This window comes from Eubalaena glacialis, chromosome 4, assembly GCF_028564815.1.
Source record: "Eubalaena glacialis isolate mEubGla1 chromosome 4, mEubGla1.1.hap2.+ XY, whole genome shotgun sequence".
Taxonomy (NCBI): Eukaryota; Metazoa; Chordata; class Mammalia; order Artiodactyla; family Balaenidae; genus Eubalaena; species Eubalaena glacialis.
The window spans coordinates 59,550,396-59,565,258 of NC_083719.1; the positions used below are offsets into that span (position 1 = coordinate 59,550,396).

At 36.8% G+C, this 14,863-nt stretch overlaps 1 protein-coding gene across 2 annotated transcripts in view; it reads left to right on the forward strand.

Moving 5' to 3' along the window:
* The window catches only part of POLK (DNA polymerase kappa), a 76,461-nt gene that overhangs the window by 44,705 nt on the left and 16,893 nt on the right, over positions 1 to 14,863 (forward strand). For both annotated transcript variants that reach the window (XM_061189368.1, XM_061189369.1), the window contains exons 4-6: positions 192 to 344; positions 9,430 to 9,561; positions 12,659 to 12,812. In XM_061189368.1, the coding sequence (XP_061045351.1) occupies positions 192 to 344; positions 9,430 to 9,561; positions 12,659 to 12,812 (439 nt within the window). The remainder of the gene's footprint in view (positions 1 to 191; positions 345 to 9,429; positions 9,562 to 12,658; positions 12,813 to 14,863) is intronic.

Genomic DNA, 14,863 nt, shown 5'->3' on the forward strand with positions numbered 1-14,863 from the left:
GTTGGGAATTCCCTGGCAGTCCAGTGGTTAGCACTTGGTTCTTTCACTGCCATGGGGCCAGGTTCGATCCCTGGTTGGGGAACTAAGATCCCACAAGTCACTTGGCCAAAAAAAAAAAAAAGATTAATGTTATGATTAGTGGTATTTCAATACTGTGTTGTCTAAAGTATGTTAACTTTTTAAAAATTAAGGTTGACAGATTTGCAATGGAATTGGAACACAGCCGGGATCTGAACCATACCATAGTACACATTGACATGGATGCTTTCTATGCAGCTGTAGAAATGAGAGACAATCCAGAACTGAAGGATAAACCCATTGCTGTAGGATCAGTGAGTATGTTGGTAAGTAGATAAAGATCAAAGACAAATAGGAAGTTCATGACATATTCATATTCAAGTAATCCTTACTGGTTCACAAAGGGGAAAGACTATTGAGTTCTACCAGTTCTATCAGAGTATTTATATGTGTTCAATTACTGAATCCTTTCAACATCACTTGATGTACAAATTTTTATTTCCATTTGACAGATAAGAAGACAAACTCAGAGAGGTGTTTAATAATGTCCCCAAAGTTACAAACCTGGTAAATGGTAGAGTGGCATTGTAACTTTCTGTTGCAAATTATATTTTTCTTAAGTAACTGTTCTAGTTAAAGAGAATTGAAAAAGAAAGAAAAGGAAATGTTATTCTGAAGCAGAGGTTTGCAAAAAATGGCCTACAGGCCAAATCCAGCCTGCTGCCTTATTTTGAAAATAAAATTTTATTGAACACAACATTGTAAATCAACTATACTCCAATAAAAATTTTAAAAGTTTTATTGGAATACTGTCACACCCATTCATTTATTATTGTTTCATTAAAAGAGCAGAGTTTAGTAATTGCAACAGAGGCCATATGATCTGCAAAGCCTAAAGTATTTGAACCTTTACAGAAAAAGTTTGCCAACACCAGTTTTGGAGTAACATGTTTCATTAATGTAAGTACTGTAATTAAGTGGTTTTTTCCATGACTTGAAACCTTTGCGTTTCTGTGACTACGTAGCTTTTCCTTATTGCCACCCTCACCATAGAAGGTAAAGGTGACCAGGATAGCTGTGCGTAGCTAAAAATGTGTTGGGAATTAGAAACAGCAACTGGAGTATATAGGTTTTGGTATTAAAAAAAATACAAAAGAAATAAGGAAGCTTCTTTCCTGTTCTACTCCTTTCAGTGCCTTAGGTAACTATTAACCTGATTCCCGAGTTATTTTATTATAAAACTCTAATCTGTTTGTTCATTATCTCTGCTCCCACAAGTATGCAGGCAACTAACAATCCTGGTTCCAAAGTAGTGTTTGTAGGAAAGGATACTCTCCTCTCCTACAAATCATCAACTAATATTTGAAAAAAATATATTTAATTTTATTAAGAATATGTATCACCATATATTTATGTGAAATTATGTATATGAACCCCTTCAGTACTTAGTGGACACCCATTTATGCTCACGATTCTGTAATTTGAGCAGAGGACAATGGGGATGGTTCATCTCTACTCCACTTGGGGTTGGCTGGGCCTATTTAGCTGGGGCTGAAGGATCCAAAATGGCTTCACTAACGTGCTTCCAGCTATGAGCTTTCCACTCCACGTGGTGCATCATCATTTTGTAATCTAACACAAGATCTTACATAGTTGCTGGATCCCACAAAAGCAAAGGCAGAAGCTGCAGACTTTTTTTTTTTTAATTTATTTTTTATATAGCAGGTTCTTATTAGTTATCTATTCTATACATATTAGTGTATATATGTCAATCCCAATCTCCCAATTCATCCCACCACCCATCCCCACTTCCCCCCTTTGTGTCCATACGTTTGTTCTCTACATCTCTGTCTCTATTTCTGCCTTGCAGACCGGTTCATCTGTACCATTTTTCTAGATTCCACATATATGCATTAATATACGATATTTGTTTTTCTCTTTCTGACTTACTTCACTCTGTATGACAGTCTCTAAGTCCATCCACGTCTCTACAAATGACCCAATTTCGTTCCTTATTATGGCTGAGTAATATTCCATTGTATATATGTGCCACATCTTCTTTATCCATCTGTCTGTTGATGGGCATTTAGGTTGCTTCCATGACCTGGCTATTTTAAATAGTGCTGCAGTGAACATTGGGGTGTATGTATCTTTCTGAATTATGGTTTTTGCTGGGTTTTTATAATGTTTTTTTTAGTTTTTTAAGTAACCTCCATACTGTTCTCCATAGTGGCTGTATCAGTTTACATTCCCACCAACAGTGCAAGAGGGTTCCCTTTTTTCCACACCCTCTCCAGCATTTGTTCTTTGTAGATTTTCTGATAATGCCCATTCTGACCGGTGTGAGGTGCTACCTCATTGTAGTTTTGATTTGCATTTCTCTAATAATTAGCGATGTTGAGCAGCCTTTCATGTGCCTCTTGGCCATCTGTATGTCTTCTGTGGAGAAATGTCTCTGTAGGTCTTCTGACCATTTTTGGATTGGGTTGTTTGTTTTTTTAATATTGAGTTGCATGAACTGGTTATATATTTTGGAGATTAATCCTTTCTCCGTTGATTTGTTTGCAAATATTTTCTCCCATTCTGAGGGTTGTCTTTTCATCTTGTTTATAGTTTCCTTTGCTGTGCAAAAGCTTTTAAGTTTCATTAGGTCCCATTTGTTTATTTTTGTTTTTATTTCCATTACTCTAGGAGGTGGGTCAAAAAAGATCTTGCTGTGATTTGTATCAAAGAGTGTTCTTCCTATGTTTTACTCTAAGACCTTTATAGTGTCCGGTCTTACATTTACATCTTTAATCCATTTTGAGTTTATTTTTGTGTATGATGTTAGGGGTGTTCTAATTTCATTCTTTTACATGTAGCTGTCCAGTTTTCCCAGCACCACTTACTGAAGAGACTGTCTGTTCTCCATTGTATATCCTTGCCTCCTTTGTCATAGATTAGTTGACCATAGGTGCATGGATTTATCTCTGGGCTTTTTATCCTGTTCCATTGATCTATATTTCTGTTTTTGTGCCAGTACCGTATTTTCTTGATTACTGTAGCTTTGTAGTACAGTCTGAAGTCAGAGAATCTGATTCCTCCAGCTCCGTTTTTTTCCCTCAAGATTGCTTTGGCTATTCGGGATCTTTTGTGTCTCCATACAAATTTTAAGATTTTTGTTCTAGTTCTGTAAAAAATGCCATTGGTAATTTGATAGGGATAGCATTGAATCTATAGGTTGCTTTGGGTAGTATAGTCATTTTCACAATATTGATTCTTCCAATCCACAGACATGCTATATCTCTCCATCTGTTTGTGTCATCTTTGATTTCTTTGATCAGTGACTTATAGTTTTCTGAGTACAGGTCTTTTACCTCCTTAGGTCAGTTTATTCCTAGGTATTTTATCCTTTTTGTTGCAGTGGTGAATGGGATTGTTTCCTTAATTTCTCTTTCTGATCTTTCATTCTTAGTGTATAGGAATGCAAAAGATTTCTGTGCATTAATTTTGTATCCTGCAACTTTACCAAATTCATTGATTAGCTCTAGTAGTTTTCTGGTGGCATCTTTAGGATTATCTATGTATAGTATCATGTCATCTGCAAACAGTGACCGTTGTACTTCTTCTTTTACAATTTGTTTTCTTTCTTTCTTTCTTTTTCTTCTCTGCTTGCCTTGGCTAAGACTTCAAAAACTATGTTGAATAAGAGGGGTGAGAGTGGACATCCTTGTCCTGTTCCTGATCTTAGAGGAAATGGTTTCAGTTTGTCACTACTGAGAATGATGTTTGCTGTGGTTTGTTGTATATGGCCTTTATTATGATGAGGTAGGTTCCCTCTATGCCCACTTTCTGGAGAGTTTTTATCCTAAATGGGTGTTGAATTTTGTCAAAAGCTTTTTCTGCATCTACTGAGATGATCATATGGTTTTTATTCTTCAATTTGTTAATATGGTGTTATCACATTGATTGATTTGTGTATATTGAAGAATCCTTGCATCCCTGGGGTAAATCCCACTTGATCATAGTGTATGATCCTTTTAATGTGTTGTTGGATTCTGTTTCCTAGTATTTTGTTGAGGATTTTTGCATCTATATTCATCAGTGATATTGACCTGTAATTTTCCTTTTTTGTAGTATCTTTGTCTGGTTTGGGTATCAGGGTGATAGTGGCCTTGTAGAATGAGTTTGGGAGTGTTCCTTCCTCTGCACTTTTTTGAAAGAGTTTGAGAAAGATGGATGTTAGCTCTTCTCTGTGTTTGATAGAATTCAGCTGTGAAGCCATCTGGTCCTGGACTTTTGTTTGTTGGAAGATTTTTCATCACAGTTTCAATTTCATTACGTGTGATTGGTCTACTCACAGTTTCTGTTTCTTCCTGATTCAGTCTTGGAAGGTTATACCTTTCTAAGAATTTGTCCATTTCTTCCAGGTTGTCCATTTTATTGGCATAGAGTTGCTTGTAGTAGTCTCTTATGATGCTTTGTATTTCTGCGGAGTCCGTTGTAACTTCTCCTCTTTCATTTCTAATTTTATTGATTTGAGTCCTCTCCCTCTTTTTCTTGATGAGTCTGGCTAATGGTTTATCAATTTTGTTTATCTTCTCAAAGAACCACCTTTTAGTTTTATTGATCTTTGCTATTGTTTTCTTTGTTTCTATTTCATTTATTTCAGCTCTGATCTTTAAGATTTCTTTCCTTCTTCTAACTTTGGGTTTTGTTTGTTCTTTATCTAGTTGCTTTAGGTGTAAGCTTAGGTTGTTTATTTGAGATTTTTCTTGTTTCTTGAGGTAGGATTGTATTACTATAAACTTCCCTCTTAGAACTGCTTTTGCTGCATCCAGTAGGTTTTGGATCGTTGTGTTTTTGTTGTCATTTGTCTCTAGGTATTTTTTGATTTCCTCTTTGATTTCTTCAGTGATCTCTTGGTTATTTAGTAACGTATTGTTTAACTTCCATGTGTTTGTGTTTTTTACGTTTTCTTCCCTGTAATTGATTTCTAATCTCATAGTGTTGTGGTTGGAAAAGATGCTTGATATGATTTCAATTTTCTTAAATTTACCAAGGCTTGATTTGTGACCCAAGATGTGATCTATCCTGGAGAATGTTCTGCGTGCACTTGAGAAGAAAGTGTATTCTGCCACGTTCAGGTGGAATGTCCTATAAATATCAATTAAATCTATCTGGTCTATTGTGTCATTTAAAGCTTTTGTTTCCTTATTAATTTTCTGTCTGGATGATCTGTCCATTGGTATAAGTGAGGTGTTAAAGTCCCCCACTATTATTGTGTTACTGTCAATTTCCTCTTTTATAGCTGTTAGCATTTGCCTTATGTATTGAAGTGCTCTTATGTTGGGTGCATATATATGTATAATTGTTATGTCTTCTTCTTGGATTGATCCCTTGATCATTATGTAGTGTCCTTCCTTGTCTCTTATAACGTTCTTTATTTTAAAGCCTATTTTATCTGATAAGAGTATTGCTACTCCAGCTTTCATTTGATTTCCATTTGCATGGAATATCTTTTTCATCCCCTTACTTTCAGTCTGTATGTGTCCCTAGGTCTGAAGTGAGTCTGTTATAGACAGCATATACATGTGTCTTGTTTTGGTATCCATTCAGCGAACCTGAGTTTTTGGTTGGAGCATTTAATCCATTCACATTTAAGGTAATTATTGATAAGTATGTTCCTATTACCATTTTCTAAATTGTTCTGTGTTTGTTTCTGTAGGTTCTTTTCTTCTCCTGTGTTTCCCACTTAGAGAATTTCCTTTAGCATTTGTTGTAGAGCTGGTTTGCTGGTGCTGAATTTCTTAGCTTTTGCTTGTCTGTAAAGCTTTTAATTACTCCGTCGAATCTGAATGAGATCCTTGCCGGGTAGAGTAATCTTTGTTGTAGTTTCTTCCCTTTCATCACTTTAAATATATCTTGCCACTCCCTTCTGGCTTGTAGAGCTTCTGCTGAGAAATCAGCTGTTAACCTTATGGGAGTTCCCTTGTATGTTATTTGGCATTTTTCTCTTACTGCTTTTAATAATTTTTCTTTGTCTTTAATTTTTGTCAATTTGATTACTATGTGTCTTGACATATTTCTCCTTGGGTTTATCCTGCCTGGGACTCTGTGTGTTTCCTGCATTTGGGTGGCTATTTCATTTCCCATGTTAGGGAAGTTTTCGACTATAATCTCTTCACATATTTTCTTGGGTTCTTTCTCTCTCTCTTCTCCTTCTGGGACCCCTGTAATGCGAATGTTGTTGCGTTTAATGTTGTCCCAGAGGTCTCTTAGGCTGTCTTCATTTCTTTTCATTCTTTTTTCTTTATTCTGTTCCATGGCAGTGAATTCCACCATTCTGTCTTCCAGGTCATTTATCTGTTCTTCTACCTCAGTTATTCTGCTATAGATTCCTTCTGGTGTATTTTTCATTTCAGTTATTGTATTGTTCATCTCTGTTTGTTCTTTAATTCTTCTAGGTGTTTTTTAATTCTTCTAGGTCTTTGTTAAACATTTCTTGCATCTTCTCGATCTTTCCCTCCATTCTTTTTCTGAGGTCCTGGATCATCTTCACTATCACTATTCTGAATTCGTTTTCTGAGGGTTGCCTATCTCCACTTCATTTAGTTGTTTTTCTGGGGTTTTATCTTGTTCCTTCATCTGGTACATAGTCCTCTGCCTTTTCATTTTGTCTATCTTTCTGTGAATGTGGTTTTCTTTCCACAGGCTGCAGGATTGTAGTTCTCTTTGTTTCTGCTGTCTGCCCTCTGGTGGATGAGGCTATCTAAGAGGCTTGTGCAAGCTTCCTGATGGGAGGGACTGGTGGTGGGTAGAGCTGGGTGTTGCTCTGGTGGGCGGAGCTCAGTAAAACTTTAACCTGCTTGTCTGCTGATGGGTGGGGCTGAGTTCCCTTCCTGTTGGTTGTTTGGCCTGAGGCGACCCAGGACTGGAGCCTACAGGCTCTTTGGTGGGGCTAATGGCAGACTCCGGGAGGGCTCACGCCAAGGAGTACTTCCCAGAACTTCTGCTGCCAGTGTCCTTGTCCTCCTGGTGAGCCACAGCCACCCCCCACCTCTGCAGGAGACCCTCCAACACTAGCAGGTAGGTCTGGTTCAGTCTCCTATGGGGTCACTGCTCCTTCCCCCTGCGTCCTGATGCGCACAGTACTTCGTGTGTACCCTCCAAGAGTGGAGTCTCTGTTTCCCCTGGTCCTGTAGAAGTCCTGCAGTCAAATCCCGTTAGCCTTCAAAGTCTGGTTCTCTAGGAATTCCTCCTCCCGTTGCCGGACCCCCCGGTTGGGAAGCCTGATGTGGGGCTCAGAAGCTTCACTCCAGTGGGTGGACTTCTGTGGTATAAGTGTTCTCCAGTCTGTGAGTCACCCACCCAGCAGTTATGGGATTTGATTTTATTGTGATTGCGCCCCTCCTACTGTCTCATTGCAGCTTCTCCTTTGTCTTTGGATGTGGGGTACCTTTTTTGGTGAGTTCCAGTGTCTTCCTGTTGGTGGTTGTTCAGCAGTTAGTTGTGATTCCGGTGCTCTTGCAAGAGGGAGTGAGCACACATCCTTTTACTCCGCCATCTTGAACCAATCTCTCCAGAAGCTGCAGACTTTTTAATGCTTAGGTTTCAGGACTCTCATAATGTCACTCCCTCACATTCTTTTGGTCAAAGCAAGTCACAACCAAGTCTCTTGGTATGAGGAACCAGAACCCACCTTTTGACAGGAGGAACTGTAAAAGGTTGTGGCTGTGATTTATAATCCCCCACAAACCTAAAAGTTAAAGGAAGTCATATCTAAAATTGTGTTTCTATCTACTGTAGATCTAGCTTTTATATCAATTCCGTTAGATTTATTTATATTTAAAGCATTGGTTTGTCCTTCAAGTGCTGTCTGCACTTTCTAGTCCAGAATATTGACCAAGGATTAGCATAGTTTTGAATACTATCAAGATTTCTTAAACACCATTTGAAAACCATTAATGGCAAATTTATATTATCATTCTGAAATAATGCTTTCATTTGGTAGATTTTGTTTGCTTTCTTTGAATTTTCACTTGAGATTCCAAAGATTCCATTTGTGATTAATTTTTTCTAAATGGTACTATGGCCTGCCACATTAACCTAGATTGTTGTCAGGTATCTTCATCAACAGGATTTAATAAGTAATGTTCTCCTTTTTACTCTCGATGCCAAAATCTTGGCTCCCTGTCCACCAATGCTGAATGAAAAATACGGAGACAGAGTTTGGAGGAAGTAGAAAAGAGTAGCTTTATTCCTTTTCCCAGGCAAAGGGGGTAACACAGCAGGGTAGCACCTCAAGAGCTGTGCCCCTTCCCTGGGTAATTGGGGAAGTTTGTATAGCCTGGGGCTCGTGGTCTAGGGTAGGTGATAAGGCTCAAAGTAATGAAGGTCTTGCATTTCTTTTCTTCTGCAAATTCATGGCCAAAGCTGGCATCAGGAGGCTCAGCAACTGGGACTGGTGACAGTGACTAAAAGCCCGTGACCTTCTTTCTGAAATGAAGAGTGCTACAAGGGAGTATAGGGGGAGAAGAAATGCCAGGTGCAAAGGGTAATTTGTATGGAGTCAGAGAGTAATCAGCTTTGTGAAGGACAAGTCTAGCTACAAGTGTTTGTTAGTAGTAACAGCTAAAGAATAACCAAGATTGCTTAACTCTTTCAGGCCTGTTTATGTTGTTTCCCCAGCCTATTCATTGTTTCCTTATTTTCCTTGTTTATCAGAAAACAAAAGTCTCATTTCTATTTTTGCTGCAACACTCTCATAATTGTTTAGTATCATCTCCTAGTCAAAATGTTTTCACCAAAAAAGATATTCAAGCATTAAGAAATAAAGCTTAATTTTTAAAGTTCTTTTATGCTTTAATCACTTCATGTTTGAGACTTAATTTAACTGACCATATATTAGAACTTTGTTTTGTTTTTTTTCTAGATCAAAAATTTCCAAAATCCCAAATAGAGCAAATTCCAAAACCATACTATTATACTATACCATTACTTTGTATACTATTACTTTTTGTAACTTCTATACTATTTATACTATATTGCTTTATAACTATTACTTGACTACTACTACATTATTACTTTAATGTAACATCACCCACTATCATCTAAACTTTTATATATACTATATTACAGGTATGCATTAAAACCAATGAAGTTTAGTTACTGGAAATGTAAGACAACCTTTTTATTAGCACAGTCTTGCTTATTACCTCATGTCACATTATAAATATGGTACAGCAGTGGGAGAGGGTCATGGTGTTATACCATAACAGGATAAAGTCAAAGCTTGATTTGAGACAGTGGCCTATAAAAGAAATGTCCTTGAATTGAAAATGCACATCAGTAATGTTTCTTTTGAAAGCATCGATCAATATGTCCATTTAGGTTTGAATATTTTTCCCCATGTGGTCCATTTTCTTTCAGTCTACTTCAAATTACCACGCAAGGAGATTTGGTGTTCGTGCAGCCATGCCAGGATTCATTGCAAAAAGACTCTGCCCACAACTTATTATAGTGCCCCCAAACTTTGACAAATACCGAGCTGTGAGTAGAGAGGTAAGTCTGATGTCTCACCCCTACTTATAGCCTTCTGCTGATTTCCTATCATCTACAGAGTCAAGTCCAAATACTGTAGCACATCAGAATTTAGCCTTAGCTTATCCCTTTAAGTCTCCCTTCTACCATTTCCTCAGCTTATATGTCAAATACTGAGCTGCATATGTGTCCAGAATACACTCTTCTATTTCCCAGTTCTTTGCTTTTCCATGTGTTTTTCTGTCTGCATAGAAAACTCTTATCTCCCCAGAAAACTCTGAATTGCCTTAATTATAACCTAAATTAACTTTAGCTATTTTTCTGTTAATGTGCAATGTACATTTTCTTCTAGAATCACCTTATATTTATAATCTACAGAATTAATTCCAAGTCATTAATTCCAAGCTCTTTTCTGAATAAACTTTTTATCAATGTTTTTAAACAGTAACAAAATTAACTTATTTTGATTAGCTGCTCTCCTTGCCCCATAATCTAGGGAAGATGCTTATGAGCATTTAATATCCAGAAGGCTGTAATCAAAAAAAAAGGGGAATAATCTATTGCTTTGAAAAGGTTCTCTGAAAAAGATTTGATTATTCACTAAAATTGCCTAAACTGCCATATATGAAAAACTGCCCTTTTCTCTAATTGTGGTAACAACTGGACTATCATGCCACTGCTAAAACTTCAGTCATAAATTGAAATTCTAGTATACGACATCAAACATTTTTAGACTACTGTGGCAAAATGCAGTGTGTTAAAGACTACTGTCTGAATTGAAACATTTAAAAACTCTGGCCTCCCACTTATTGCCATTTAGTCTCGTAAATTGTCTTTAGATTCACTCTTCTTATTTGTATTCCACCTCATTTCCCCTAGAAGTGAAACCTCCCCCAAATCAAAATGATACTCCACCCCCAGTTTTTTTAAAGTTTTAAAAAATTCTTTCAAAAACAGCCTGTGGAAGCAAGTGCTTTTGTGCCTACATCTGCAGAGGTGGTGGGGAAGGGAAAGCACGTTCACACAGGTTACTGCTTATCTGTTTTACTGTATTCTTAAGTAGAGATAAAATGCCAACCATAAATATTATAAGCTTTTAATAAGTTTGAAAATCCTTCAAAGACTTCGTAAGAATTTTTTTAAGTTCTACTTTAACTCAGTAAAACTTCTGACAGTATGACAATGAGAACTAAATTGTTTTTAGTTCTCTTTAGTTATTTACATAAGATGGAGAAACCTTTCTTCAAATTCAATCAGGGTCTAACTAGTTTATTTGCAGATGACAAATGGACTCTTATCTGTAAATAAACTACAGTGCAAATTCACTGATTATAAATGCATTAATATTTATGGCTTGGTTTAAACGTTTAAGAAGAAGCCATTTTTGTTTTATCCAAAAAGAATGGAATAGCTTTAACTGCTCTCCAAGCCTAAGTGCTTGATTTTTACTGGAGTCTGTCTATTTTTGTTCTTAAAGCAATATCCTATGTAAAGGAAGTTAATGAGTATTCCTTGTCTCCAGAGAGTACTTCTCATTCAGAATAATCTTAGTTGGCTGCCAACTACAGACCTTCCAGAGTTTCATTTTCACTAGAAAGATTCCATTTGAGCACATTGTAGAATTGGTTTCTTCTACAAGAACAAAACTAATTAAGGTACTCTCTAAGTAAAGCTTGGCCAAGTTTTATGTCACCATTTTCTAAAATTACCTTTGACTCAGCTGTTCATAATTATATTAAGCTAAAATGCTTTCTTTTTATAAAACATCAAAAAACAGTTTTCTCATGATACGGCAGACAGCTTTTAAACACTAGGTGAAACATAATATAATTCAGCAAGTATGCTTTTCTAATATACATATTATTTTGGCAACCAGTTCCTCTAATTTCAGCTAATACTTCAGTGGTTAAAAAAAATTCATACTTTCATATAATAAAACTATCTTATATAAAAGGCATTTCTGGAATCGTGCAGAGATTCTGATCTCTTTACATATTTCTTTTATCCCAAGATGCAACTCCAGACTTCTCCCCATCATTTAATATAGACACAGACTTACACTACAGATTTTGTCATCTTTTCCATTCTAAATCCTGATTTTTGTTTTCTGAATGGATACATGCATTAATGTGTGTACTGAGTGGAGTTTGATGGACATATTATAATTAATTGGAGTAGAACTACTTTCTAAAGCAACATAATACCTTCATGTAAGATTATTCCTTTTTAAAATGAACAAAAACGGGCCTTTCTCACCTTCTGAGATGACCCACGCTCTGTCTGTGGAGCGTGTCTCTCTCTAAACAAGTCCACTTCAGGACTTCCCTGGTGGCGCAGTGGTTAAGAATCTGCCTGCCAGTGCAGGGGACACGGGTTCAATCCCTGATCTGGGAAGATCCCACATGCTGCAGAGCAACTAAGCCCATGAGCCACAACTACTGAGCCTGTGCTCTAGAGCCCACGAGCCACAACTACTGAGCCCGTGCACCACAACTACTGAAGCCTGCAAGCCTAGAGCCTGTGCTCCGCAACAAGAGAAGCCACCGCAATGAGAAGCCTGCACACCACAACGAAGAGTAGCCCCCGCTCACCACAACTGGAGAAAGCCCGCGCGCAGCAAGGAAGACCCAACGCAGCCCAAAAATAAATAAATAAAATTTAAAAATAACTAACTAACTAAATAAATCCACTTCTTACCTAAAAAAAAGAAAGAACAAAAATGATCGTAAAAGGTAAGGGAGAGCAGTATCCTATTGTTCCCACTTCTGCTTTTGACTTGCCACATAAAATTATGTTGCTTAACCATTTTTTCTGGGCCTATCAGAATGATGTTGTTGTTTATTTGAATCACTTATTGTATATAGATATAGGTGGCTAAATAGAGATTGTATCAAATGAAGCTATTTCATGGTCTTCTGCCTTTGTGATCTATTTTAATACAAAAGAGAATTTGGACAAACTTTCCCTAGCAGTAAATTATTTATTCTCTAAATCCATGAGCTATTGATTATAGAATCCTTACTATAGTTGCAAAGTAAGAATATTAATGTTTCTTATCAGCTGTATGTGGCACGTTTTGCTTTGGCAGCAAAATTAAACCATTTTGTTCCTTTCGAAGGTTAAGGAAATACTTGCTGATTATGATCCCAATTTTATGGCCCTGAGTCTTGATGAAGCCTACGTGAATATAACAAAACATTTAGAGGAAAGACAAAATTGGCCTGAGGACAAAAGGAAGTATTTCATCAAAACAGGGAACTCTCTAGAAAATGGTAAGCAATTTATTAGAATGCTCAGACTAAAAAACAAACAAACAAAAAATCCTTTGAATTAACCAGTTAACTCATTAGGATGCATAAGTGTGGGACTAAATATAGCTTTATTATGAAAAAGTATTAAAAATGAAAAATCAGGGAATTCCCTGGTAGTCCAGTGGTTAGGACTCCACGCTTTCCACTGCAGGGGGCACGGGTTTGATCCCTGGTCGGGGAACTAAGATCCCACAAGCTGCACGGCACAACCAAGTGGGTTTTCTGAGATAAATGTGTGGAATGCCACTTTTAAACCAAATGAGATTGTTAAATCTCTAGACTTTAAGAGTGTACAGAGTCCCTAAACAAAGTAATTTCATAGCAGTTTTTTCCATAAGATATAACTAACCAGGGGTTGGATTGCCTTGAATCTGAGGAGGTTCTTTGTTTATGGTGGCCTTTTTATGTAGCTGTTAATAGAAAGTAGATTCTTTTTTATTTAGCCTCGAACATATCAAAACACTGGATGGGTTTTTTTTTTCTTTATTTCCCAAATTTTCTATAATCTGTTTATACAGTGATTACTGTTCTTAACCTTGAGGAAATTAATGACTCCCCAACTCCCTTCTTGGCCTTAGATCTTATTCTGATTCTTTTTATATATAATGAAACGTTTTATGACCCCAAGGTTTTTTTCAAATGAGCCCCTTATTACCTACCCAAAACAATGCCAAAAATCATGCAGATAATACACGTACTGCTTTCAGTCCTCTGTCAGAGGTGTGATTACTTCAAATGCCAGCACTGCCCTGGACCCCTGAGCAAAGTTCACCTGGATGAAAAGGTAGAAATAGAGGGTTTGCTCAAAACCCATAGCCACGTTTCATGTGTACAACTCATTAACTGCTTCAGAGGGGACAGGCTGTGGTGGGGAAGCTCTTTGTAACTTTCCCTGAAGCAAAAATGGTGGATCCTCAATGCCATAAAATTCTAACTTTACCATTGTTTGGGGCTCACATCTTTGGAGCAAATTTAGTATGGACATCAAATCATAATTTTATTACCTTACTTAGAGTTCTAATGGGTAGGTCTCTCTCTTTAAGAGAAACATTAAACAATAAACAAACATAATTTCTGGACACAGAGGCTTGGAGCAAAAGGTTTTTTGCTCTTAGTATAACTTTATTGTTTGAGGAAGTGACACACAAAGTCTAATGTCACTTTGCTTAAAATCTTACTTTGTTAGTTCCTTACTTTTCACAGGAGAAAGGAGGGGAGCCATTAAATAGTTATGTCAAAGCATCCCCTGAGGGTCTCCTATAATAATTACTTTCACAATATGTTATAAAAAAATTATATTGGGACTAAGGTAAATATTTTCATCCTCTACTAATGTTCTTTTCATTTACTATATGTCCACACTCATTATGAGGATGTGAATTTTTAATATCTGTTGCTTTTAACATATTTATTTATGTACTTTCCTCTTCATGTATTTCATATGCTTAAGCAATTTAAATAGTTTAACTTTTTTTTTTCATATATAAGTCCCTGTGGGCTGGACTTTCAGGCATGTCTGATTTCACATTATGCCCAGAGAAGCTGTCAACAGTGAGTTGGAGTCGTGGCAGGTGGTTGATATATCTTCCTCTAAAGTCCAAGGGATTTTTCTGCTGTTTGCCCCTTTTCTAAAAGGTGCAGTCTGTAAAGAAATAAAATAATAATTATTATTATTTTATGTTTATTCTCTCATAAATCTAGATGGTGCCAGGCAATGTAAAAAAACTAAAATACTGTACTGTATACTTTTTAGCACTTGCCATCCGGATGGGATCTTAATCCTACTGTTTCAAATTATAAGAAACCTTACTTTTATATGCTGATCACCTCAGTTATGAGGCGTATAAAGATATTTCTTTCAGAAAGCAAATAAGAAACCACTTCAGCAGTTGGTTGCATAGCCAGGCCTCACAGAGAAGTAGACAGATGGAAACGATAACTACACCATTCAGCAGCGGCTCTAAACAATGAACCTGAAAACAGCACGCTTTGCTTTCTACTGTAGTGTCCTA